The following is a 27,967-nucleotide window of genomic DNA, read 5'->3' on the forward strand; positions in this document are numbered from 1 at the left end:
ATCTCTGCCCATCCTGGCCGTAGTGTAAAGAAGAACTAGATATATTCTTTTATTATAAAAATATAATATATTTAATATATATAATATATAATTCTAAATATATTATTGTATTATAAAAAAACCTCAAGTGCTCCAGTAGTTTCAGGATTTGAATTAATATTTTCTTGGCTCAGAACATAAGACAGACAAAAGGCAGTTCAGGGAGATGCTGTGTAGGTGTCTGTCTTCAAATCAGGTAATAAAAGCAAAGTGTGTGTCGATTTGACACAGGCTGAAATCACACTAAAAACGTGCATCTTTCCAGTGACTTCAATGGGAAGGGATTAGCATATTAGTGAAACACCTCAGGAAAATGTGCAAATAAACAAATGGCTAAGAGTGTGTGTGAATTTTTTTAGGTCGCATTGTACTATACGAATGACAGTACATCTAGTCATCATCATACCATCTCAGTGCTCTTTGCACTAAACATCCCCCCAAAGCAAACTAAATCCACCTTTGTATCATTCTGCATGTGCCTCTACATTCAGCCTTCTAAGTGATCAGTGCTTAAAGGCACCCTTAGGCAGGTCTTCCTCAGGGCCTGTTGATTCAAAGGGGGACCTCTGGCTGCCCCCACTGCCGCAGTAGCAGAGGTGGTGACCAGAGCCCTGGTCCCTTTAAATTGCTGCCAGAGCCCCACACCCTATGCTCCATGCCGTTCTGAGGGCTGGGGGATGTGCACCACACTCTGGGCAGCACAGAGGACTGGTTGCCTGTTCCGGCCCCTTCTGCCCAATGCTCTGCCTCTCCCAGGAGCAAGGAGCCTGTCCCTACACCCCGACCTTGCCCAGGAGTCTGCAGCGACTGACAGCTCCCCTGCCCGTAGGTTGTTTCACAATAAAAAGGCAAACCCAATGTTAGACACGTGTATATTTTAATTCATTTTAAAAATGTCGGACATTAGCGGATAGACTTCAGATTTCATGTTTTCTTGTTACATCGGAGAACGCCTGACATGATCTGCATAGTCACAGTAACATTTTTGTTTCGTTGTGAAATTGTCAGTTGCAGGCAGCAATGTAACGTTTCAAAAGACAATCACGAGACGTGCAGGGTGCCCAGCCAGAAGCATTTCTCAGTTGACTTGCAGTAGCGTGGTACTCTAGACTTTGTGCATCATCAGTTTTGTAAGTGTAACTCAGAAGTGTCCCAAGAAGCAAAAACAAACTTTCCTCTGTCCACCTTAAGTGTGAGGTCAGTTCCTCAGTTGCTTAAAATCAGCTGACTTCACTGGAGCAACACTGATTTATACCACCTGAGGATCTGGCCTGGATTTTTCCAACTAGAATGTCTACTTTGTGGCCACTTTCAGATTCCTTTCATTGGCTTCTCGGAGAATTTCTAGTGTGCCAAGAATGCAGGATATGGCTCTCAAGAAAGAATACCCTAAATTAATGCTTAGAGCAAAATTCTGAGTGGTGAATCTTCCCTCCAACACCCAACTCTCCATACGTGTATGGAAAAGGAACGTTGCATGCGTGTGGAGTGTAAAACATTAGGGTTTGCATATGAGAAGAGAATTTTGCCCTTAGCCTGATGCTTTGACCGTGAAGAGTGTTTCCATCTCTATTTGGCCATTATACAGAAGATGTGTGTGTGTGTGTGTGTGTGTGTGTGTGTGTGTGTGTGTCCTCACCTACAGAAAAAAAGTGCTTTTGCTTTGTCTACCTGAAAGGACTCTGTGTGGATGCATCTTGCCACCTAGCCCATGTGTTTGTATTGAGATCTGTCCCGAGGAATTTGTACCTGGTTGGCTGTCAGTTTGTGGTGGATATGGTACACGCAGAGGGTTATCACAATCATCAACCCCAATATCAGACCCAAAATCAGAGGTAGGGTTTCTTCTAACTGCTCCCTCTCATCCACTGGACACTTATGTTCTGCAACGAGGGAAAGAAGAGAGAGAGAAAGAGAGAGAGAGCTGATTAACTGTTTTTTTACATGAACTTTAGTGGTAGCGGCAGAGGACTGTGTTTTGGGGTCAAGTAACCCGGGTTCCAGGTCCGGCCATATGTAATAATAGGGGAACTGGTATTTTACTTCTACCTTCCCCTTTAGTGATATGAGTCCCTTAGCCTCTGTCTGTGCCAGACACAAAAGGGCATAACCATCCATCCATAGACAAAGCCAGGAAGTTACAGCAGGGACGTTGTTCAAGTGGCATTCTGACAACTTATCCCTGCTGAGGAGCTGCCCATCCTAGATCTCATAGACTCTGGGCTTTTCTTCACTTATCCCAAGATTGATGCTCCAGAGATTGTTTTCACAGAGTGCAATTTGGCGGGCCTAGTAAGAACTAGGGATGTTAAATTTAGTTTAATCAACTAATCCACTAGTCAATGGCTTGTCAATAAGCGGGGGAGCTGCAGCGGGTTAGCTCCCGGCCCCAGGAGCTAACCCCGCTGCGGCTCTGCCTTTTAAATGTATTAAGCGCTGGTGGGCTCTTTATACGTTTAAAAGGCTGAAGTGCAGCATGAGGGACCCAGCACGAGCCGGGACAGCTGATTGTAGTAGGCTCTTACTACATTTAAAAAGCAGAGGTGCAGCATCTGAGACTGGGTGTGAGCCAGGAATCAACTGATTCCCAGCGCACGCTTGGTCCCCGCTACCTCCCCCCCCCCCCCCACCTCCCCTGTCCCCCGCAGAGATAGTGCTGCGGGAAACCAGCTTTTAAGCCAGCTCACTCCATCACCAGCTCCTGCTCCCGCCCTTGCTGCCTCTGATAAAGGCATCAAGGGAGGGGGAAAGCAACTAGTCAAGGGACTAGTTGACTAATCCTTACATCCTTAGTAAGGACCCGCTAAATCGACCTCTTTTGGTGCCCCCATCGACTCTAGCTGACCGGGTCATGAGAAGTAAGGGAAGTCAACAGAAGTGTTTCTTCCATTGACCTCCCGCAGCGGGGAACATCGTAGAAATTTTCCTTAAGGTACATCAATTCCAGCTACACTGTTCTCATATCTTAGGTTGACTTTCTCCGGTATCGTAGCCCTGGCCTTTGGGTTGTATTACCACTCCCTGGAGCTACTGGGGCTCACAACACTTCCATTCAAGTTTCTGTGTACATCATGCAGCTGGCCATGGAGAAAGGGGCTAATCTAAATGGGGAAAGAGTTCTATAATTAAGCTTTAGAAAACTAAAACAAAGAAGGTAAGAAAAAAATCAATGAGAAAAATATTTAAGCCATCTCCTTTTCAATGCAGTTCCTGCCCTGTTTTTGCCAGAACAGTGATTAATCACTTGTATTCTGTTATAGACAAGTCCACAATTGCTGCAGTGCAGTTAAAAAAAAAACGAGGGAGAAAACGGCTACTGATTATTATTCAGAATTCAAAAAATTGATGCCAGGGTTTGATGAAAAACACCCCCCTCTCATCTACAGACCGTAAGAATCCCATTGGAAAGTTGTTTACAACTCACAGGCATTCAGGCCTACAGGCATTCCACGGTGTTCCTCCTGCAAAGGCTACTTTAGAGGGCAGAGCTGAAAGGAGCGGAGTTAGAGTAAGGACCACAGAAGCCAGAATTACATAGACCTAGTGGTCCTATTAAACTCAGAGAAGATGTAACTGGTGTTCCCTGTAAACAAAGCTCTTAGGTGGCCACTCAGGAGAGATTTAGCTGACACCTATCTGATTAGCAGAGCACCCACAGCTCACAAGCATGTGTTTCTATTTGTGGTGCACATTTGCATATGTATCGGTGCACATAAACTTTATTCTGCCCTTGAGTGGAAAAATTAGTGGTAACATTGGCTGCATCCTCTCTTCTAACTAAAAGGCGTCCACAGGAACCGCACTATCTCCTTGTCTCTCATTCTAGGAATTTAGGCCCAGATCCTCAAAGCTTGTGAGGTGCCTAAAGCCCTTGGGAATTAGCTAGTGTGCATTGCTAACCACTAGTTTACAAAGTAAACTGGCCTCACCAGTCTATATGGCCATCACCACCAGGGCTGGGTGGGTGAGCTGGGCAGCTGCCCAGGGCGCCAACCGATGGGGGGCGCCTGATGGCAACTGTAAGGGATGCTCCCGCAGCGCTAGCTCTCCCCATTCCCATGGCGCCGGCCAGCTGCGCCCTTCCCCCCACAGCCACAGGGCTCTGCACGGCCAGGCGCGGCCCACCCTGGGTTGCACGCCAGCAGCGGTGGCCAGGCTGGGCGGGGCAGTACATGCACCATGCACGCTGGTGGGCAGGCCCGTTCATGCGCCATGCGCCCAGGGCGGTGCCACGCGCCTGGGCCCAGTGTGCCAAAATGGCTCGGGTTGGCCCTGATCACCACTAATACTTGCCATGTAACTCTCTTGAACTTAGTTCTCATTCGATGGTGGGTAGACCACACCAAGGGGAGATGACTCCTCAATTCTTTTTGACCGAGTTACCCAGACACTCTTCCACCACTGCCCCTTCTTAGAGGTTGAAGGCGATGCCTCCCCACCGTAGTCTACAGGGTATTTCATAATCAAAAACCAGAGACTGAAGTGGGCTAATTAAAATATGATTTGTAAAACAACCCTACAGCAGATCAAATTAACGCAAAAGAAATGGTCTACTTCAGTGGGTTTTGGCCAGGGCCCCTACACAGAATTGCTTTGAGTTGAGTTGGAGAGAAGTAAAATGAATTAATAAATAGTAACAAATTTATTTGCTCTTATAAAGCACTTTTCATCCATCAAGCCCATAGGAATTTACAAAGCAACCCCATGGACCATACAGCCTATTAGTTTCTCACCTTCTTTTCCCAGAGATCTCCCTGTGATCGGGGACTAGTAAGAACATTTCAGACTTCGAATCAGCTGATTGGCTGGGTTTAAAGAGATGGGTATCATACAGTTCTTAGCAGTCCCTTATCATTAAGATTTCTCCTTATCAAATATGAAAAAATGATAGACTAAAACCTCATAATTTAGCCCAAAGGCTGTAAATGAAAAGATTTTTTTTAAGTGATCCAATTCCATTCATCCATGAGTGGATGCAAACATTGCAAGACATACGTATTTTCTGTTAAGATGGGCTTGTGGCTTTATTTCCTGAATAAAATAATAGTTGGCTTCTGAGTTGTGCAACTTGGCTTGTAGATAGGCCTCATTGCACAGGACATACTTTGCTTAGGAAAAAATGCAGTTAAAGGAAGGGAGTTAAGATGTTTGAAATGGTGGATGTTCTGGTTACATTTTAAGGTGGGATGTTAACGATGAGCGAGGTGTAGATATCCAGCAGCCACTGATATGCTAAGTATTGGGACAAAAGAATTAAAATTTTGGCAGTGATATCAGGCAGTCTAGTAAGCTGAACAGCTGTAATGCAAGGAAATGACAAGCTTTGCTGTTGAAGCCAGAGGGCCATATAGACTCGTGAGGGCAACCAACTCGAGATGACCTGAGGGTCCAAGTGAGAAGAAGGGTGGAAAAGGTCCAAGTCTTTTGGGGGAGGGGTGTTGTGGAGTTCTTTGGTGTGTAGATAGAAACAAGGTGAGGGGGACAGCGAAATTGATGCAAATCACTTCCCAAATCTTTGTGTGACTCAACAGGGATCTTGCCCTTCTGTGACTCCCAACCACTGGGTCAATGAAGACTGAGTGGAGTGGAGTGGAGTGGAGTGGAGTGGAGTGGGAAGGAGTTCTACCGGGTTGGGTCTGTAGGGTCAATAGCAAGGCTGTCTCCCTATCCTGTCTATGAGAGCTCTTCAGCCAGATGAACATGGTCTGCTGTTTGACTGACCATTCTAATCACCATTTCACTCTGGGTTCCCAAGTCTTGCCTGACCAGTGGACACAGCGAGAGTCACGGAATCGTAAAATTGGAGAGGTGGACGAGACCACGCGAGGTCATCTAGTCAAGCTCCTTGTTCTGAGGCAGGGCCAAGTAAACATTGACCACCCTTGGCAGAGGTTTGTCTAACTTGTTCTTAAAAGCCTAAGCAGGAGTCAGGCTGTGGCCATTGAACTGTGTGCAATGGAAGGCGGGTTGAGTTTTAAGCAAGCATGTGTTTCCCGAGGGAATTAAAATGCTATGGACTCTGATTGTTCACAGGATAAATAATCATAATATTTTGCATTTATCTAGCCCCTTTTGTACCAGGAGAGCAAAGCACTTTACAAACACTGAGACTCACCACACCTCTTGGTGGTAGGTATGTGTTCTGGTCTACAGTAGGACTTTATTTCAAAATATCCCTTCTTCAGTCAAATTTATAAGCGGAGCATCCATTACCAAGCCCATTATTTCGAAATAACAGGCCACTTAATTTGAAATCTGAACTCCTGGTTTTCATCAGGAGTAACACTAATTCCAAAATAGTTATTTTGAAAGAATGGTAGTGTGGATGCGCCAGTGCCACTATTTCGAAATAACTTCTCCCTGGAGTAATTTGAACTATTTACACCCCAGTGCTTTCTGTAACTTCCACATTAAAAGAGCCTGCCTCAGGCTAATTTCGAGGCTTCTAATTTGTTAAATTGGGAGTTACTAAGTTGAATTTACTAATTTCTAAATAGTTTCCTAGTGTCGACATGGCCCCAGAGAGATAGAAGAAGGCGTGATGCAAAAATGAAGGGCCTTCCACAGAGTGAGTTGAGGACCCAGCTGCAAAACCCATCACTCCTCACTCCCCAGCTCCTACTCTATGCTCCAGACTACATTCTTAATGGTGGGTCAGTTAAAATATTTCAGCTGAAACACACGTTGTCCCATCAGAAATGAGGATTTCATTGAAATCCACATTTTTCTGCAGGAAAAGATCAATCTCGGAGGAATTTTCCATCATGAAAATCAAAATTGGGCTTTGCAATTCATATCAAGATTAACTTCTGAGTTGCCGAAGCCACAGTGGTGTCTCATGGGAACTGTAGTTCTGGGTCCCTCATGCCCATATCGGCCTGGCTCCCTAGTATGCACGGTGGTATCTCCCTGTGATTGTACCATTACACGTCATCGTGGGTCACGTAATTCCCCTTAATGACAGCACACGTGCTCGCTGAGGGGAGAAACCTCCACCCCATACCCTCATCTGCTTTCCCATAGTAGCAGAGAAATTGTTTTGGCCCCAATCCAATAAAGCACAAAAGCACATACTTAACTTCTAAGCACAGAGCAAGCCCATTGAAATCAGTGGGATTTGTCACACTTAAAATTAAGCGTGTGTTTGAGCGCATTGCTGGATCAGGCCTAGGTGTTTTGTGAGCAAGAAGGAACAACTTATCCTTCTTGTCACTTTTTTTCTTTCAGACAGTTGCTCAGCAAACAAAAAGCTGTCTTGGATTAACCTCCCTCCCCCAGAACTCAATGAGGCAAGATATGCAAATGTGGTGTCATCTATAGATCTGTATTCTAAAATATATACTCCACACACATTATTTATGCATGGTCATTTATTCCTTAGGAGCCTCATATTGTCAGAGGAAGCACAACATATGTTTCTGTGGTAAAGGCTTAATCCATACTCCATACTTAATAGATGGAGAAAAGCACACAGGCTGTCTTTCTTCTCATTTATGCGGTTTACACACACTGGTATAACTCTACTGAGTAATTCCTGATACACACCCATGTAAAAAGAGATGAGACTCAGGCCTCCCTAAAACTGTGCCCTTTATAAGTTGATAGCATGATTCCTCCTCCTCTCCCCCGTCCCCCGCCCCACACGAGTACCTATGCTGTTGGCTAAAGCGTTCGTTTTCTTCTTCAACCTTCCACATTAGAACAGACATTAATTAGATTAAAAAACAATTTCCCTACCAGAAATTTTGGCCAGAACCAGCAAAATATGGGATCATAGTCAACGCTGATGAAAAGATTCCCATTGACTTGGGATTTGCCGTGGTGGGCCAGATGTGCAGAAATATTCAGTGTTCACACGTGGCTAGATTTTGAAAAGAACTGAGCAGGCTTGAAAAATCTGACTCTTGCAGAGGTACATATCTCTGTGGTTCCACTAATTCGCAGCCTCCCTATTCCTAGTCCCTCCCCTAATTCCTATTCCACCCCAGTTCCAACCTCCTTTTTGCTGCATAAGTACGTGTCTTCTTTACAGGATTACTGGTTTTTTTGTTTGTTTGTTTCCCCTTCCTTTATAAGGAATAAGTTGTACAGTGTAAGCACATTTAGGCCTCTATAATAGTGTCCATGCTAAGAGGCTGTACTACTTCAACTATACGGCTACGTCTAGACTGGCATGATTTTCCGCAAATGTTGAAAAGTTTTCCGTTAAAAGCATTTGCAGAAAAGAGCGTCTAGATTGGCATGGACGCTTTTCCGCAAAAGCACTTTTTGCGGAAAAGCGTCCGTGCTGATCTAGACGCGCTTTTGCACAAAAAAAGCCCTGATCGCCATTTTCGCAATCGGGGCTTTTTTGCGCAAAACAAATCTGAACTGGCTACATTGGCTCTTTTGCGCAAAAGCTTTGCGCAAAAGGGACTTTTGCCCGAACGGGAGCAGCATAGTATTTTCACAAGAAGCACTGATTTCAGACAGTAGGAAGTCAGTGTTCTTGTGGAAATTCAAGCGGCCAGTGTAGACAGCTGGCAAGTTTTTCTACAAAAGCAGCTGCTTTTGCGGAAAAACTTGTCAGTCTAGACACAGCCTACCAGTATTATTAAATCATTATTTTTTGTGTGTAGGAAAGTACTAAGAGTTAGTTAGAACAGGAATAGGGAAGTAGAAGGCCATATGGCAAATACAAGCTGAATAGATCTACCTGGAAACAATACATACAATCACACAAAAATTGGGCAATTTTTATTTCAGTAAAAAACAAAAACTGAATATTTTTGGCTGCTTGTGGGGGAGTTAATTCTGGGTGTCCTCACCCTTCTTTTTTTCAGCTGAATATTTAACAGAAAAATCCATTTTCAAAACAGGTTATTTTTGTCACAAAAAAGTTTCAAACAAAAAGTGTTCAACCAGTGCTAGTGTTGGGTATAATAAAGAAATAAAGTAATGAAAGTGTTTGAAAGTGTTGGGGGAAAGGGCTTAAAGACAAATATGCACCAAAAGTGCAAGAGACATTCTATTAGATTAGTTTAACAATTAACAAAAGCTACAATTCTCTGTAAGCTTCTATGGGATGGTTTTTTTAAGCCAATTTGTATACCATAAGGACAAGCGTGCTCAATATTTAATTCATACTAATACCTCAGTTTTAAAAAGGCACCAGTTCTCCTGCAGATAAAAGTATTTTCAGATTTAGCAGATCTCTTTCTCAAGTCTAATATATTTTAAAGCATTATGTGGCTTGTTCCTAATTAATAAAAATGTTACTAAATGTGAAATTAATGAGCTGCAAAGGAGCAGGCTAATTACTGTAATTTAAGACTAGCGGGAGATCCCAAGCTGAACAAATAATAATGCAAAATTTTTATTTACATACATGCCCCGAACACACAGACATCCCACATATGTAGGAATGATATGCACATGATGAATGGCAGACCATTTGGTAAATGGTGGAGCAATGTGGTAACTTACATCTATCAGGCATCTCTGACCACCTCAGCTCACCTCATCTGTATGCTGCCTGCTATTTAGTGTCCTTTGGGACTAATTCAACAGCCACCATTCAAAACACACACACACACACGCATGCGTGTGCGCGCACAAGCTTGCCAAAGAAATAATCCCCTTTTTCCTCAAATTCCCACATGTAATTATAGTGTCCCTAGATCTATCCTGAATGGTGTCAAGTCTTGGACAAGTGACACATATACATGATGATCTCCAAAAGCCCATTATGGTTAAAAGAGAGGCTTTGTGCCATGAGAAAATCAGGAAAGGCCCTTTGTCAATGATGTAAAGTGCTACTTGCTTGCCTGTTCTGCTGTGAGATGGCAGACTTTACAACTCGGGTATTATACACAGACAGAAAAGCTAGACTGGGTAATTTTAATAAGAATGTGCATATTTTAGTTATAACTTTACCCTGAAGGTCTGTAGAGTTGTATCCATTGTACTAGGAAGCCTAGATTTGTAGGTGGAGGGATAAAAAAAATAGCATCTGAAAAGTGTCAGAAAATCTCTCCGAAATGTCTACAATATTTTTCCTGTAAAATATGTGACCTATACAGAGTACATGCTCCTTTGTCATGGTATACAGGAGTTATTTGAACCTATATAGAAGAATTACATAATTTACTCCCAGCTTCACTGTGAGTATGCAGCCATCGCGCTCCCGCTGAGTCAGTGCCTAGAACATCAAATGTTTGCTACATAATTTGGGGGAATAGTAGGTGTAGTAATAAGCACTGTGGTTTGCAGTATTTGTAGAACTACCGTGAGCTATTTTCCCCAGGTAGAATTACACAAATCAGTATTTTAAATGTTATGTTTGACAAGTAGCACCACCCTTTTCTAATCATCGGTTAGTTAGTAACAGATCTGGCTACTCCACATTTTATTTATTTCATCTTGCTTAGGCAATAATAATAGATTTAATTAACTCAGTGAAGCTGGAATTTGTAGGGCTGATAATAAAAAACTAACTCAGGCAAAATGACCTTTGGTCCAAATTAAAACCTAGTATAAAATCAGAATCACTCTAAATCAGTCAGTGGCATGATGCCAGATGATCACCAAATAACACAGCAGAATTCAGTTCTCTGGGAGTTTTGCCTGAGTTATAAGAAAACAGAATCAAATCCTACCGAAAAAAACCTTGGATGAAATCTTGGTTGCATGGACATCAATGGGAAAATCCCCATTGACTTCAATGGCGCTAGGATTTTACCCTTTAAGTATTAATACACATAAGAGTGTTGAACTAAGCATTTCAGGTACAAACATACTTGCAAGCCATAAATAAATTAATAAATAAAGGCCACAGCACAATGTGCTAAAAGCAGATTCTGAACAAAAAAAAGTTGAAAAAAATACTATTTTGGCAATATTTACTGTTAAACTGGAGGCGTTTTTTATCATAAAGTTGGCAAATTTGAAAAAAAAAACTTACAAAACACAGAAGCAACTTCTGCCTATTCTATATTTTTTAAAATATAACATTAAAAGAATGAAGTACCAAACAGTGAGGAAATGACAAAGTTAAAGATGACGCCCATCTTTGATTCTTCCCCTATAGCTGCCTGCGAATTACAGGAAACTGACTAATTACATGATCTTATACTACTTTTCCTGCAGGATCCCGCCTCATTCAGTGCACAAGATGGATGGCATGCAATGGAAAAAGCAACCGTTCAACATTTCTTTTTTCTTCATTGTTCAGTGTGGGGCTTCATGCCTCATTTGCTCCACCCCCTCCAAACACTGCACTGAATAAGGACTGTTCGTTCTTTCTTTAATGGCTTTACGACATTTATCACTATAGCTCCTGAGAACCTCAGCAACATGACTGCATCGGGAAGTATTAGCATCTCCAGGGGGCTGAATCAAAAACGGCAGGAGGGACTTGATCAAGGTTACACAGGACATCGGTAGCAGAACTGAGAATTGACACCCCCCCTCCAATCTCCAGAGACCTGACCCAGTGCCTTGACCACAAAACCATTTTGCATGTCCAGATTCTTGCTCTATTCACAATACACCATATAACAAATGCAGCTCTCTGGACCATCGACCAATGTATCAATAGTCCCCAGCCAGTGATGTGCAACTCCACTCATACTCAATAGGTTACATCCCAGCTTCTGAGAAAGCAACAAACTCTATGGAGCATGAAGAGCCAGCAATAGCTTGGACAGGTAAAAGTAGCAGCCTGGGTCTCCCTGTCCTTCATTCCTCCTGCTGCTGCCACAGCCTCTGCCCCTCACCTCCCCTCATAACCCAGTCTCAATGCAGCTGCTCCTTCTCCACCAATCCTGCCTACAGCCAGTTTCAGACCTGGAGAAGAAGTGCTGAAAAGACATTTTGAACCTCTACCTCCTGCACACACCTCCACTGTGAGGGACGGGGGGTGCAGGGAGGGCCATCCTGAGGAACAGGGAGGGGGCATGAGGGGCACCCCATTTAGCAAAAGGAAATTTGGTGTGAACACAGGGGGGAGTGGTGCATCTCCCCACCCCCCGAGCACAACCACGAGTCACCTATGCAGCTTTGCTAATCATTAGAAAGGCCCAGACTTCCCTTATGCAGACCAATCAATAGAATGCTGGCTGGCCATTTGGAAGCTGCATCACAGAACTTATGGACACGCAAAAAGCACCTTGATAACTTTGCCAAATCACAACTGGTTGTCATTTGCCCCACAAAAAGCAGACAGCCTAGGGCCAGACTGGAAAGGGGATTTGGGCTGCTAGTGATTCAGATAGCCACCTGCTGGTGTAACCCATGCACATACTGGGTGTGGTTCATTGTTCCATCGACTGGCACCTAGACCACTTACACTGGAGAGCAAGAATGCGTTTCTTCTACAGCCTTAGCTAAGAGCCAATTGGCTTTTAGCTCAAGTGGTAGACACTCATGCACAAAGCTCCAGAGGTCCCAGGTTCTATTCCGCCTGTCTGCACTACGCTGGGATTCCTAATTCCCCGGGGGAGTTTGAAGGCAAGGAGCATGCTGCATGCCCAATAGAAGCTTGATTCTATATAGCTAGTACACTCACCACTCCCATGGAGGCCCCTAGGAGTCTGGGATGTGCAAGCCATGTAGGGCGAGGCCAGAGAGGATGCCCCAAGTGATTTTGCCCCAGGCACCTACCTTCGCTGAAGACAAAGTCAGCGCTGATGTCGAAGGGCTGAATGCGGACTTCTGACAGCAAGAGAATGACCGTTCTCTGGTGGTCGCTGGTGGTGAGGGAGATGGTCTGCTGAGCTTGGCATTCGTAGGATTTCCCAGCCGGGGTGACTAAGGCGGAAAGGTGGTGTGAGCTGGCCGTGTGCTTCCCAGCTGTCAAGGCCACAAGAACAGGAGTGGAACAGTTAGATCCCCCAACCTGGCACTTGCCAGCATGGGTGGTGAGTGAAGGTAGGACCGGGGGAGGTAAGCCCTCAGCCCCACCCCTTCTGCCAAGGCCCCACCCCCATAGGAGCCAAACCACCTCCTTGCTCCCACCCCCACACACACCACAGGGAAGGCAGGTGGGCAGATGAGCAACCTCAGCCTCCCCAGACCCAACCAAGAGGAGGGTGGGCTCTCGGGAGCAGCAACACTCCACATTCAGTACATTGACAGTAGGCATTTTAGGATGTCGCATTATAAAGCCAATCTCCCCTGCCTCTAACAACTACATTGTTACATCAAAAGCTAAGAGTGGGACACTTTCAGCCCTCTTAATTAGCTTCATTAGCGCTGGCCCTATAATTGACAGGTACTTTTTTTTCTCCCTTGTTACGAATATCTTGGGTCTGTTATTTCCACTCCAGCTCATCTGAAGAACTTGGCTTCACGCACGAAAGCTCATGATACTATATATATATATATATATATATATATATATATATATATATATACACACACACACACACACACACATTAACATATATATATGTTAATCTCAAAAGTGCCACAGGACTTTTTAAAGTTACAGACTAACAGGGCTATCGCTCTGGGACAGAGTACAGTGACTGCACCAAGCATTCGGCGGTCGGAACCTATCCTTCGATTCCAAGTGTACAATGAAGGCATTGTTCTTCCTTTCTCAAACAGCATTGATGGTAGGAGTGCTGGCCTCAGAGAGGGCTTGATTTAAAATACATTCAGGTAAATGAGAGGTTTTTCTATAAATTTCAGCATGCTTTGGATCCGGCCCCATACTCCCAATATGCAGGCAACAGCAAGCACACGATTACACTTAGCCTCTGTATTGGGGTGCAAAAAAACTGGACACACTCATCCCAAAACCTGGAAAAATACCTTCTTCATGTGGAGTTGCCTTTAGAAATGATTCAATGATATAGGGATGTCCTCAGCTTCATGTCCATTGCTCATAGAGTTCTTCGGAGGGCTACTTGCAACACATTTCACCTCTAAGTGCAGGGAGAATTGTCAATGGGAAGGCCAGCTTCACTTGAGAAAAGGCACATTTACCCATGTTCAGGAAGAACATAGATAAGTGTGGTTGGTTAGTTACCTAGATCTTACTGTGTTTTTTGGAAATAAAATAAAATGAGCATTGGCCAAGTAGAAATCCTACGGCAAAATTTTCTCATTATGGCAAACCTATTTCTAAATACAAACCGGCACATGATCAGCTGTATGGAATGATGAGTAACTTTCTGCTCATCTGCAGCTCTTGTGTTCATCATTAGGTTTCACATAGAAGAGAAGCAGGGCTTCATATTTGCTCTGTGTATGAAGGTTATGTACAGGCGGCATGCAAGATAACCACTGCAAGGTAAAAAGCTATTCCAAAGTCAAGGTTGCACATTACGTTATAGACTCAAGCATTGGTGGTGCACTAAGGTATGCAAACCCTTTTGGCACACGCTTTATCTTTCAGTAAAAACGCACCCATTTTGTTACCCAAAAGACTATGTTCTTCATAGAAAAGAAGGAATGTGCCCTTCCCCCCTAAGTGAAGCTGGCATTCTTAGGCTATGTCTAGACTATGCAGCATTTTTTTAAAGAGAATATGCAAATTCATGTGGCATTTGCATATCTTCTTCCAATCTCACTTTCAAAAGAGGCTCTTTCGAAAGTGAAAGTAGTCTGGACACAGGTTTTTTCGGAAAAAAAAAAACCTTTTTCAAAAAAACTGCTGTTCCTTAGAAAAGGAGGTTTACGTGTTTTGTTTCTTTTTAAAGGGTTTTTTCCAGAAAAAACTGCATCCAGACTACTTTCACGGATCCTCTTGTGAAAGTGAGATTGGAAGAAAACATGCAAATTCTGCAGAATTTGCATATCCTCTTTCGAAAAAAACCCCGTAGTTTACACATGCCCTTAGTGACAAAATGGGAAGTGTGATGTTATACCAGCCATCAAAACGAAAAAATAAGGCTCTTACAACCAATGGAACAAAATAAGACCCCAGTCCAGTATGACAGTATCTGAGGTGCCTGTCTTCAGGATCGCAGACTTACACAGCAAGATATTTTTTCTATAACTTACACACATTTATAAATATACAAATTCCCTATGCGCTCCCTGAGCATAGAGGAGAAATGTATTGCAAGTAGCGCTTTGAAAAAAAACTTTATGAGCAGTGGGAATGAAGCTGTAGCTGTCCCGCTTTACTGAATTATTTGTAAATGTAACTGAAATCGCAGAATGTCTTTCCCTAGGTTTTGTGCTTGGAAGAGAACTGAACTGCTGGGAGCTAAGAATGACAACTATGGCATACAATGGGATCAAAATCGTGCTGAAATATTCAGAGGTGGCCGCAATTAATAGGACGGAAAAGGTGACCTCTGCGTTTCAATGTGTCGAGAAGATGGTGCTGAAAGTTCCCCCAATAGCATCCAGGTGAGATGTTATTCATGCACAGTAGAGGAAAGGAGTGGTGGGAGGAGAAGTACGAAAAGAAACAAAATTAGGTGAGGGAAGCAGGAAAAATTATGAAATGAAATGGAATGTGGTAAAAAAGAGAGAGAGAAAACAGTAGCAACAGTGCAATCCCCGAATCAGAAAACAACAGGTAAATGTCCATCCCTCTTAGCGTTTGAGTGATTCAATCAAAAAGTTATTTCCTTCCAATTAGCCTGAGGTAGGGCCTGAAATCTAGTTCCCATTGAAGTCAATTGCAAGACACCCAGTGATCTGTCTGGGAACAGGATCTGGTGCTTAACAGCCAGGGGCAATGATCAGTGGTTGAGGATGAAACGGGGGCTCTCACAGCATGTGGAAGGGGAACTAGAGGGAATGGAAATTCACTTCACTTCCTTATTCTCCTGAATATAGCTATGGGAGTGTAGACCTGCCAGCCTGCCATAGCAGAGGCAAAGAGCGGATGAAAATGGGCACGTTTTTCAGTAGCTCTATCCTGCCCTGGTTAGAAAACCACTGACCGCACCTCCCAAAGGCAGAAATATTGTGCTTAAGGAAAAGAGGGAGGAGGGCTTTGCCTGGCAAACAGATTGGAGGTGGGGGAAGGGTTTTCTCCTCCCAGCAAGGAGAATATCTGGGGACTGCCAGGAAATTGTAAAGGAAAAGAACATCAAAATGGGAGGATGGCAGTGGACTAGAAAGTCTCCGAGGGGTAGCTGTGTTAGTCTGTAACTTTTAAACAAGTGAGTAGTCCTGTGGCACCTTAGAGACTAACAAACAATATATAGTATCGTGAGCTTTCCTCGGCAAAACCCACTTCCTCAGATGATAGGGTCTCTTCCTGTTTTCCTTCTTTATCTGTTCGTGCTGTAGGCCTGGGTGAAAAGTGGCATTTCCGAGGCATGAGGGATAGGCTGGTGAGAATGGGGTGATTAGCTGTTTGCAGTAGACACACATTTTATTTTTAAATCTATTGATTTCAATACATAATCTTCTCGATTTCATCTTATAACCTCTTCTCTTCTACAGCCCTGGGGTGAGGACTTAAGGGAAAAGCAAATCGGCTCGGAGAGGCCTTTACAAGCCTGCACTTACGGTTGACGGCATCTTTGAAGTAGGTGGGCTCAGAAGTGTCATAGACAAACAGGATCTTGTTCATTTTCCAGAAGGCTTCCTGCCCTTTGCTGGTGTTGTGGCCTTCCTGCCAATTAAATCCCGATGGTCATTTCAGTAAAAGAGCTTCCTGGGATTTAAAATGCACCGCTCGGGTCATTTTAGGACATTTGTGGCTCCGTCTCACATCTAGTGTCACCCACCCCGAATGCAGGGTGGCACGAATGCAGGGTGTTTCCTCACCAGACGTTAACACGAATCCGAATTTAAGACCTCGGGCTGGTTTGGCGGGAGTGAAAGGTCATTGGCTTTTGGTTGACAAAAGGAAAACAAAAAGCAGCGCACACAGTGATTGTAGAGTCACTTACCTTGAGAAAATAGAGTTTGAGGGTGTAAGTTTTGTCTAGCCAAGAGATCTGGAGTTCCGATTCTGTAGGGCCACATTTTCCTTTCATTTCTGCTCCTCGGGAAAGTGGAATCCCAGCTTCTTCTGTTATCAGCTAAGTGCACAAACCACACACACACACACACACACACCACACACACACACACATACAAAAACCACACACACACAAAAGAATGTTACTGGCACCAGCCCTGGCTGTTCATGGCAGGAGAAGGGGATCCAGTATAAAATAGCAGAGAAATGCGTCCTTCCTCCCTCCTCCCTCCCACCCAAAGGGGAAAAATTACGTCCTTTGTGGGTAGGCACAAGGAGTGTAGACACAGCAATGCGGATCCGTCTGGCTTTAGGGAACTGGGTTGGTTCCTGGCCCTTTCCCATGCTCTAGTTCAGACCTATGACAACTGCCCCTCTCCCAAAGCACCAAATGCAGATGCATCCCCTGTTCCTACCCGTTCCGCTACGGATTCTGCTGGGAAGCGAATTGAAAATGGGTGGGGAGGGTTCAACGATCACCAATATCTTTCTCCCCTCTTTGGCAGTGCAGGGAAGCGAGGGAAAGGGGCTGCGAGCTGCATAAGGACGCCGGGTGCCTTTGGGGTGCGAGGCGAAGCGAGCGCCCAGGCTCCGTTGGAGCGCACCCGGGCGGGGAGGTGCAGGTAGGTCCCCACCCGAACCTAACGCCCTTGCTAAGCTAAGCTAAGCGCGCCGCGAGCTCTTCTTACATCCACGAAATTGCTGGCCGACACCTGGTAAGGGACGATGAGTTTGGCTGCGAATTCTGCCATGAGGCAGGTGGTACCGTTCTCCCGCACCACGAAAATGTCCTTCTCGGGGCTGCTGGAGAGCCCGGAGAGGTTCTCCACTTCTTGCTCCGCCCCGACCCGAGCCACGGCACCTGCGGGCCAAACCACAAAAGCAACAGATCCCCCTTGTCAGGCTCCGCGGAGGGGGGCACAAGTGGCAGCTTGGCCCCGCTCCTCGGCAGCCCCCGCGCCCAGCCGGGCGCTAAAGCCCTTGGCGAGACATGAACGGGCTTTAGAGCAAGCGCTTCTCTGGGGAACCAGCCCGGCGCCTGAGCTCCAGCGCATCCTGCTCGGAGCTCCCCGCAGCAGGCTCCTTGCAAGCCGGGAGCCGCCGGGCAGGTGACCCAGCCTCTCCGCGCTGGGGTGAGCGCGATACTCACAGACCAGGCACAGCAGCAGTCCCGGGACGCGCAGAGCGGCTCGGAGCAGCCTCCCCTCCATGCTTCTCTCCCGGGTGCGCCAAAGCAGAGGCGGCTGGAGCCGGGAACTCCACTCGGCGATGCGCGGGCGGGCTGCGAATGCGCCAAGAGCGCGGCGTGGCACGGAGAGGAGGCGGCGGCGGCAGGAGAAGTGGGGGCTGGAGAAACGCCTGGAGGGGGCGGGGGGGGGGAGCTGTCCAAGGTCCCCCCGGCTCAGCTGCAGCACAAGCTCGAGGCTACTTCTGGGCTTGTTTCAGCACCTGCAGGTCCCAGCCGCCTGCCGCGTGTGCGCCCTGCGAATGGATCCAAAGGCGTCGCCTGCTTGGGGGTGGTTGAGTGGCGCACGCAGAAGCACTGGGGGGCGCTCGGCAGCTCTGGGGTTAACAGAAATCCTCGGCCACCCCCTTTGCCTCGGCTTGGCCACTGACGCCTTCGAAGGCTCCTGCTTCTGCTCTAGACCAGACGCGGCTCTGGCAAGTGGTGGAGACGGGCTGTGTTGCTCCCGGCGCTATAAAACGGGGTGTCGAGGCACTGCAGTGCCATCAATCCCGCGCCCTTGTCACTCTGGCTCGATGTCATGCGCTAACAGCAAGTCAAGGCTTCTGTTGGTATTTGGGGGGGTTTTCACGATCGCCCTCCCCATAGCCAAGGGGCGCACAATATTTTCTGAGAGCGCTGCTTGGAAAACGGGCCGACTCAAAACCGGCTGCGGGAGGAATTAGTCTGTTTGTGCTCGGCTAAAAGAAAACACATTGTTCGCTTGCCTTCCCAGCCCGAGCAGAGGTCGTCACGGCTCTGAAAGGTCCCTGTGTGTAGCCAGAAAAAAGCCCAAGTACTTCGGGGGAGTTACTAGGGGGGAGCAGAATTTGGTGCCCTGTGTCTGCTAACCAGCGCCCATCATAATCTCTATGTCCTCAAAAACGCCCACGGAAGTTTTAAGACTTTCGCCTCTTCCAGGAGTGTCTGACTATGTCCTATTTAACAGAGATGCAGCCGTGTTAGTCTGGTCTTGCTGTAACAAAAGGCAGGACTATGCAGCACTTTAAAGACTAACAAGATGGTTTATTAGGACCTACCTACATGTATCTGACTTCAAAGATACTTTAACACCAGACTACAAAGGGTAACATCAGAACTGTCCTTCATGCTTAAATGTGATGCTTTAGGAATGGGCCTTAACAAAGATGCTAACTACCTTACCCATTACAAAGATAGCTTCCCCAATATCATTATCTCATAGACACTAACCTCCCCCCTCACTCTCCCTCTGTTCTAAAATCTGATTTGTCAATTTTATATGTGTTCACTTTTTTTTTATTGTATCCCTTTGGTATATATGGTCATGCCAATTTTCTTCCACAATTTGATCTGAGGAAGTGGGTCTGGCCCACGAAAGCTCATCACCTAATAAACCATCTTGTTAGTCTTTAAAGTGCTGCATAGTCCTGTCTTTTGACTATGCCCTGGCATTTAAGAACGAGAAAACTCCTCAGTCAAAGAGGATGAGAATGATCCCATCACTTGACATATCGGAGGTGCAGGGGAAGGGGATGAACAAACTTTTTCAGAGGGTGTAAAACAATCAGCACTATTCATATACACGCAAAAGGTATGGATGGGGGACGTCTGCCCCTCCTGTTACACTGCTGCAGACAGCAGGTAGACAGGAATTTACTGGAGCTGTGGTCTGTAGGTGCACTCTGCAATAATACAAAAGCAACTCACCCCCAATTGCTTGCATTTTCCCGGCTCCCACTGCTAGCCCCGCTACAATGATATGGCGTTGGGATTAATTACCACTGGCATTATATCAACAGAGAGCGATTAACTAGTAATTAAGGAGTCTTTGTCTTATAAATTGGGCCATATCCGCCAGTGTAACTTTGGTTCGCTGAAGTGAATGAAACTATGCTGAATTCCAGCAGTCTCAGGCCCATAGAATGTCTCTTTTGAAAGGTGACAGAAATTTAGGGACATCTGCTTAAAAGGTAGAGGGGTACATATGACAGAACATTCACACTGGGACAGTGCCTGCCTGCTAAGGAATGCTTCACCATGTTCATTACAATCCCATGTTTTCCGAGGTTCTTACTGTGTTTGTCACCCACTCATCATTTTGCCAGATGTGTCATATGCATGGTCTTACCCCAAAAGTTTTCTACAAAGCCCCAGCAAAACCCTTCCACCCACCCACACACCCACAAAGCTGAAGATTGGAATTTGAAAGATGTGTAAGATTGAGGACCAAATCAAGCACACACTGAAGGAAATGGGCAACTTTCCCTGGGACTGTCAGTGAACACGGGATCAGGTGCATAGACCTAGATACACAACGTTATTTAAGTTCCTGAGGCCTGTGGATTTCAATAGATGCTAAGAGCCTAAATAACTTTGTGGATCTAGGCCAGAGGTGGGGAACCTTTTCTGGGTCTGGGGCACTGACCCACAGAAAAATCAGTCGGGGGCAGCACACAAGTAAGAAGCAAACGTGTGTGTGTGTGTGGCAGCAGAGGGGGAGCCAGGAGCCTCGGGGGACAGATCCAGGCAAGCTGGAGGCTGCATACGGCCCCCCAGGCCTGAGGTTCGCCAGCCCTGACGTAGGCCATAGCCCTGAGGAATAACTAGTGCCTTTGCTTGCTTCCAAATAAAGGCTTGCTTGAACACTGTGTACAGAGCATGGTCAGAAGAAAAAAAAATATCAATAGGCTCCATTCAGAGACACTGAGCACCTCTGGGGCCACTGGCCATAGTGGAAACACTGCTGAAAATCAGACAATGAAACCACAGTGGGTAAATCTTGTCCCCAGCCTCCACCGATACAGCAGCTCCCCTTCCAGCACAATCAGTGCTAGTTCCTGTGTAGAGATGTGGGTGGGAGGATGCCAATGGGCCAAGCAGGGTGTATGCACCTTTTACCTCATGTAGAACTCCTGGACCAGTGATGGGCAAGGGTTACCCAGAAGGTTGTATGTGTGGCCTGTGAGACTTTTGTTCACTTTGCCCATGCATGGGGTTTTCAGATTCTGCTGGTTTTCATCCCAGCAGTTCCCCCCCTCCCCACCCACACACACTGGTTACTAAGCTGACACCCACATAAAGCCAGGACACAGGGAGTGAGTTGTGTGCTGATCACACACAACACAGACAGCAATAGTCCTCTGCATCCAAAGGACCCTTGATCACAAAGGTAGGTGAACCTGTTACATGTGAATAAAGCCCATGGTGAGTTATGATTCTCCTACTCTCATGAATGGACATTCAGAATAAACACAATGGTATTTTTTCACCATTATTTTGTTCATTGGGCACATGTTTATTGTTTGGTTTGGGTTGGTTTTTTTTTAATCTAAGCTGTATGTTCTAGGTGTTTTTCTATCTAATCTTCCTTTTTAAAATCGTTCTATCAGGCAGCTGCTTGAATAAAATAATGGTTGTTCCCAGATGTGATGTTAATGTTGTTGAAGGAAGAAACAAACTAATTTTGCCAGGCATGTTATAGTTGTGTTTGATGGTGGGTTATATGTTCCTGTGAGAGTTGCTCACGGATCAGTAGTGATTTCATTTAAGGCGAGCAGCTGTTTAACGTGTTGATTTACAAGCAAATGGGCAAATGTGTTTATGTGAGGATAAGGTCAGAAGTGAACTCTATGATGTGTGTGCAAAGCTGGAGATCTACATACAGATGGATAGGGATAAAGGTCTTGCTAATTCTGACTCTTGAACTCAGTACCAAAGAGGCAAAGAGAGACTGTACTACAGTGTTGCGGGGGGGGGGGGGGGGAGGGGGAAATAATTAACCAAGTCATTAGTAAATCAGTGGATCTCAGAAGAGGCAGTAAACTGAAGGGCTTTTTGCCCGAGTCTGGTGGCTGTCCATGTGAAAAATCCCATAACATTTTTGGGAAAGTGTAAAAGCTAACTATGGATGTGCTTACTTTCTGAACACACATTCCAGGTAAGGCTGGATGTTCAGAGGTGTTATGCACCATTAACTTCAGTTGAGGTTAAAGGCCCACCAGCACTTCTAAAAATCCGGGCAAAGCTGAGTGAAGCCTTACTGAGTGCCCATGTCTGCTACTAGAAGGTAGCAACACAACCAGCCGCTACCTCGTTTTCATAGAGTGTTTCCCCATCTGATATACATGTGTCTGTGTAACCCCAAATCTATCCCTCTGCATATGTTAAGATTGGTTTGTTAATTAGTGGTTACAGTATTGTACATGTGCATTTAAGGGAATGGATGCTATATTGTATTACACTAAAGTTGTTGGGAAATTGTGTGACCCCTCACAATTACAGTGTGAAGCAGGCATATTGGCAAGGGATAGCATTAAGAGTTGGGAAAAAGTCTCAGAGGGATAGCAGTGTTAGTAACTTTAAAAACAACAAGCACCTTAGCCTACACTGCCCGGCTGTTTTGGGATACCAGAAGTATCTACACAAGCTGCCTGTTATTTCAAAATACTTTTCAAGATAACAGGCTTGCTATTTCACCATCCTGGTAAACCTCTTTGCATGAGGTATAAGGGATGACTTGAAGTAGTGTGTTAGTTTGGAATTTGACACTGTGTAGATGTGCCAAATTATTGCAAAATAGATTTGAAGTAAGATACGCAATCTGAGTAGTGCAAATTGTGTATCTTATTTCGAGTTTAGGGTGCTGTGTAGATGCACCTCCAGAGACTAACAAATATATTGTATCATGAGCTTTCCTGGGTAAAACCACTTCATCAGAGGAGTTGGAGTGGAAATTACAGAAGCCAGAGTATATGTAACAGCAAAAGCCATTACCTGTCATTATATGACCAATATTAATGAAGCTAATTGAGTCAGGCTGAATATGTCCCCTTCATAGTTTGTTGATGTTTAAATACGAATATTAAAGGTGGAGGAAATTGCCTTTGTAGTGGTTAACCAGTTAATACCTTTATTCACGCCCAAGTGGATAGTGTGGTAGAGCTGTTTTTCGCTTTCCTCGCACGCATTCTGATAGCGCTTAAACGTGCAAGCTCTAGGAGATGTTTGTGGCATGTATCTATGATACAGAGTGGAGAGGCAAAGCAAAATAACCCCCCCATAATGGTGTGTGGCATGAAGATTTTAATGGCATTTCCGCATGGGGACTAGCAAAGGATTTAAGGGCAGCCCCCCCCACATGTGTATGCACACTACATACATGCTACATCCATCCCGGTGACATCCATGTAATAAGTGCCATGATGTTCTGTTGGGATTTTCCCAGGATAGGCTCGCAGGGTTTCGTGGGACCCTTCCTCCTGTCCGGGTGTCTGAGTTCAGAGAAGTCGCCTTCACCTACAGAGAGCGCGAGGGAGACTGAAAACGGCCCAGCAGCTCCTCCGGGTGCGGATCTTTCGCACGTGCTGCAAAGCGGGACACGAGATCTTCTTGGGCCTCCCAGCTGCGTGTTGCAAGCTGGGTCCTTTCCCTCCCCGAACTACACGCAGCGATCGGCGAGGAGGGGAGCAGGAGGAGTGAGACGAGGCGGCGCGTAGTGCGTTGAGTCCCTCTTGCAGCTCCTAGGCATCCTTGAATGACACAGAACCGGACCTGCTTGCTCGTTACCACCTCCCGAGGCTCGAATTACCACCTGCCTCTTGGTGCCTCTTGGTCCCACCGAGATGGACCGCGCCGGACGTGCGCTCCGAGCTGCAGGAGTTCACCCTGCGCTTTGATTGTTTCCACAAAACGCTCCAACGCACCCCGCCCCTCACCGAGTGTGTCCCTCACAGGCCGGGGGCCGGTCAATCGACAAGGGAAATTAATTGTAGGTTCACCTGACAGGGAGTCATTGGAAACCCTCCAGCGTGCTGGGGCGGTCCCCGTTTTACAGCCACACGTCGAATCCATGCGACCAGAGCATCGCAAACTGCCCTGCGGGAGCAGGATTGTGTAGGTCGGCCCTGGCCGCTGAAAAAGCCAGGAGCGCCCGGTGCTCTGCGCTGGGAGGAAGGGGTTGTATGGACAATTGTCTTGGCAATGACCCGGGAGGTCCCAGGCTGTTTCGGACACCAGGTGGGTGAGGGCAGATGGTTCACTGGCCCCGCTTCTGTGTATTGACTGTAGCAAAGCCCGGTGCAGACTGAAGGCTGGACTGTCCCATCAGCAGCGTGTGGGCCCCTCCCAGAATGAATCTCCCCCAACTTCAGTCTCTCTAGGTCAAGGACACTGCACAAGACGTGAGGAGCCTGCAGCGGGAATAACGCGCAGCATCCCCAAGCTATAAAACAGCGGAGAATGGAGGGGCCTTTCCCAGGCAGGAAGAGAAGACAGCTGGTGTGTGTGTAAGAGAGAGAGAGGCAGAGGCAAGGTCACAGGTACCAAACAGTCGGTGGATCTAGAAATGTCCAACCCCGCCCGAAGAAATTATTTCACCGGCCGCCGCGTGTGCGGGGCTAAGGGATGCCACAGCGCAACCCCGTGTCGAATCCGGAGCCCTCCAAGCGAACGCGATTGCTGCTGTTTACACGGGCTATCTGCGCACGATGGAGCTGACTGCGGGTTTGGCAAGCGAGGAGTCTGCAGCATCTAGAGAGGCCTGATCCTTGGACAGGTAGAAGAGTCTCGTTTGCGGCTGGAGAGGGGCTGCAGGAGATTACCCTCAGGAAAAGGCCTCTGCATCAGAACACCAGGAGATGCGAGCGGATTCAATGCAGGGCGTTGACCTCCCCTTTCCTTGGTCCTGGTGCGGGTGCACACTGGGCAGGGATCTCTATAGCCAGCTCAGAAGGCTGCCGCGGTCAATTCCGACTCCCGGGTTTCTCATTTGAAGCTACTTGGGCTCTGTTTGTTCAATTGGATGGCCCCTGGAGCGCCTCTTTCCAGCCCTCGCTTTTTTACGAGAGCGCATTTGTAGCCCCATTGAAGTCAATGGGAAAAGTCCCCAGGGATTGCCACAGGGCCAGAATTTCTCCCGGTGAGTTTTGGAAGTGCCCCAGAAAGGGATCACTCCCAACACATGGAAATAGCCAGAAACTGGCCGAAGATGGAGATAATCGCAGCAAGGAAACCTCTTAGTTAAAGAACAACAAAACAGAGCCTGGTTAGTCCGGTAAACCTGTGCCTGGAGTCAAACCCAAATTCAGAAAGCGAATATCCAGGCAAGCTATTACAGGCACTGTGCGCATACCAGTCCTCGGGAATTTCCACATGCCCGTGGGGAGGTCTGGAATAGCTGTAGATAATGAAGGATACACAGGCCAATATTTTTGAACTGGTATGTGTTAATGATTCCTTACAGAGGGGTATGCAGACAGCAAACATCGCCACTGCAGTATTTGAACAAGATGCAGAATTTTGAACGCTGGCTCCCATGTGCTGTGTAGACATACCCTAAATGTTTCCTGGTTTTCAATGTTAGTAATACACATTTTCTGTGCCCCTGTTTTGTGTGGTTTTTATGGAGCCGGGGTGTTCGGCTGGTTGGCTTGGCCGGTGGTGATCAACATTTAATATATCTGCTTCTCTTCGGAGATCTAATGCTTCTGGCTACAGAGTCTTTTTCAAAGCAGGGTCAAAATATAAACATAAATCAAGGTTTGTCTAAGCAAACACAAACAAACAACACTAGCACCTGAGTAGCCAAACCGAGCATTTTGCAAAAACATACCTAACATGTAGTTATATAAAATATTACAAAGCAAATTGGTAAGAGTTCACCCGCATCCGCTGCTTTGCATTTATCATTGTCTTCTTTTGGCACTCACAGTTAAATGCATTCCACTGTGTAATTATTTTTCAATGTCATAATACAATTCTCCCATTGCCATGTCTGTGAATTATCTTTAACAGAAGATGTTTAGGATGAAATTTTGTTAGAAGGCGTTTCGGGGGTTAGTACAGAAACCTATAAAGGACCGTTTTGGATCCACACACTCATACCTACCTAATACCTGGTTTTTTTCCCCTTGCTGAGGCAAGGTGGGTGAGGTAATATCTTTTGTTGGACCGACTTCTGTCGATGCCAGAGACAAGCTTTCCAGTTACACAGAGCTTTGCTTCATGTCTGGGTCCTTTTTCTTCATAATGTGGAGTTTCTATTCCCTTATCCATTACTATAGATATTCCCTCTACAAGGAGTAGCTTGCAAAATATAAAAATCGGATAGTGAAACAACAAGCGGAATTGTCTGTCGTCGTTGTTTTAAAATTGCTGTCATTCTCGTGTATAATTCTCCTTAATGAAAGTAGTCTAGCATTTTTACTCTCCCCATTTTAGGCTACACAGACACTGCGCATGAGGGCTGTTACTGGATGGAGCAGGAACAGAGTTAGAGATGCTACGAACTGTACCTGCTGATAAAAATAATATTTGGAAATGATTTGAGGAAGAAATGAGAAACCAACCTCACATCGAAAGTGACCGGACTATGTGAAACTGTATTTCCTCGGCGACTTTTTGATGTGTGGCTTTCGGAGCTCTTCTACTGCTGCCTTCGGTATTTAATTAGCACTTCAGCTTCTATTTCCAAAATAATTTTTTGGAGTGTAGGCGGAGGGAGAGCAGCCCCGTGTGAGTCCGCAGTTGCCAGACCGAGTAGCTGAGAGGGGGCCAGGAGTATCTGTCAGTGACTGAAAGGTGACCATGATTTACAGTCTAATTTCCAAGCTTGATGAAGTGGAACTGAAATCTCCAGGCGCTGTCAGACTCTACAGAGCAAACCAAAAAGCCTTCGGATTCGGCCATGTGCTTCTTTGGTGCAAGGTTTGGGGGCACAGCTGTTTGTATCATTCACATACATGGGTCTGTTTCATAGGGTCAGCCTTTCATTATTACTGGATAAAGACTAGAACATGTAACTGGGCAAGTATTGCCACCATAAAAACCAGTTTATCTAAGGCACGCACCGTTCAGCTCAAAGCTTAGACCCAGCTGTTTTTAAAGCGTTCCTCACATTAGCTGATCCCTGGCCCCTAAAATAAAAAAAGGCGGCAGTTGACTTCACAAGATACGTTTAGAAAAGGGGGAAACTGTTTCAGTCTTCAGTTATTCCCTGGATGATAACGGGGAACACCACCCGTCTTTCTAATAGCTAGTAACGCAGGAGCATCCTTGCCACGCACTGCCCTGAAATATTTGCTGTAAAACTCTCTTTGGGGAGAATATCCCTGTAAAGAAATGGCTGATGAATAGAATTGTTTGACGGACTGTAACTAAAGAGACAAGTCTCCCTTTCCTACCACAGCTACTTCAAAAGGCGACATAGAAAAAAATATAGTATTGTTTCAGGCAAGCTTCTTTCGACACTGCTTTCTAGCTTGCACAATCATTTCGTGTGCAAGGTAAATACAATCGCACTGCCAAATTAGCATTGTGTCAATGGCTAAGTAAAATGCAAGGCAGTGGAGACTCAAACCCAGAATATATAAACAAACAACAATAGAGTCTGCACACTGGGGATTATTTTCACTGTCTACACTATGGGACAAAGTGGAATTAAGATCCACAAATTGCATAGCTGAAGTCCAAGTACCTTACCGGGCTTTCGGCGCTGTGTACACTGCAGGAAGTCCAAGACTTCCCTTACTCCTCGTGAAAACAGGGATATTGGCAACAACCTGAGCGCGCCTCTGATTTAGAATTAGCTGCTAATTCAAACTCTTGCAGATTGACAGCAGCCGCTTTGATCTTCCTCTGCAGTGTAGACCATGAGAGTACAAAGCAATATAAACTACATTGGTGCAAGTCCCTCGCCTGAACATAATTTTACTAGTGTAAAGTGATCACCTAGGTATAGCTAACTACTTAGACTTTAAAATACAGACGCTTCCACGCGGGTCTATATGCATCCACATTGGGGCGTT

At 45.9% G+C, this 27,967-nt stretch overlaps 1 protein-coding gene across 1 annotated transcript; it reads right to left on the bottom strand.

Moving 5' to 3' along the window:
• Positions 1 to 905: 905 nt before the first annotated feature.
• LAMP5 (lysosomal associated membrane protein family member 5) lies at positions 906 to 27,882 on the bottom strand. The gene is made up of 7 exons (XM_075925685.1): positions 27,642 to 27,882; positions 18,108 to 19,120; positions 17,647 to 17,819; positions 16,887 to 17,018; positions 16,501 to 16,606; positions 12,682 to 12,870; positions 906 to 1,922 (listed from the first exon to the last, which is right to left on the bottom strand). Exons 2-7 carry the CDS (start codon positions 18,166 to 18,168, stop codon positions 1,744 to 1,746), a joined length of 840 nt encoding a protein of 279 aa, XP_075781800.1. The 5' UTR covers positions 18,169 to 19,120; positions 27,642 to 27,882; the 3' UTR covers positions 906 to 1,743.
• Positions 27,883 to 27,967: the final 85 nt, after the last annotated feature.

Source organism: Pelodiscus sinensis, chromosome 3 (genome assembly GCF_049634645.1).
Source record: "Pelodiscus sinensis isolate JC-2024 chromosome 3, ASM4963464v1, whole genome shotgun sequence".
Lineage (NCBI taxonomy): Eukaryota > Metazoa > Chordata > Testudines > Trionychidae > Pelodiscus > Pelodiscus sinensis.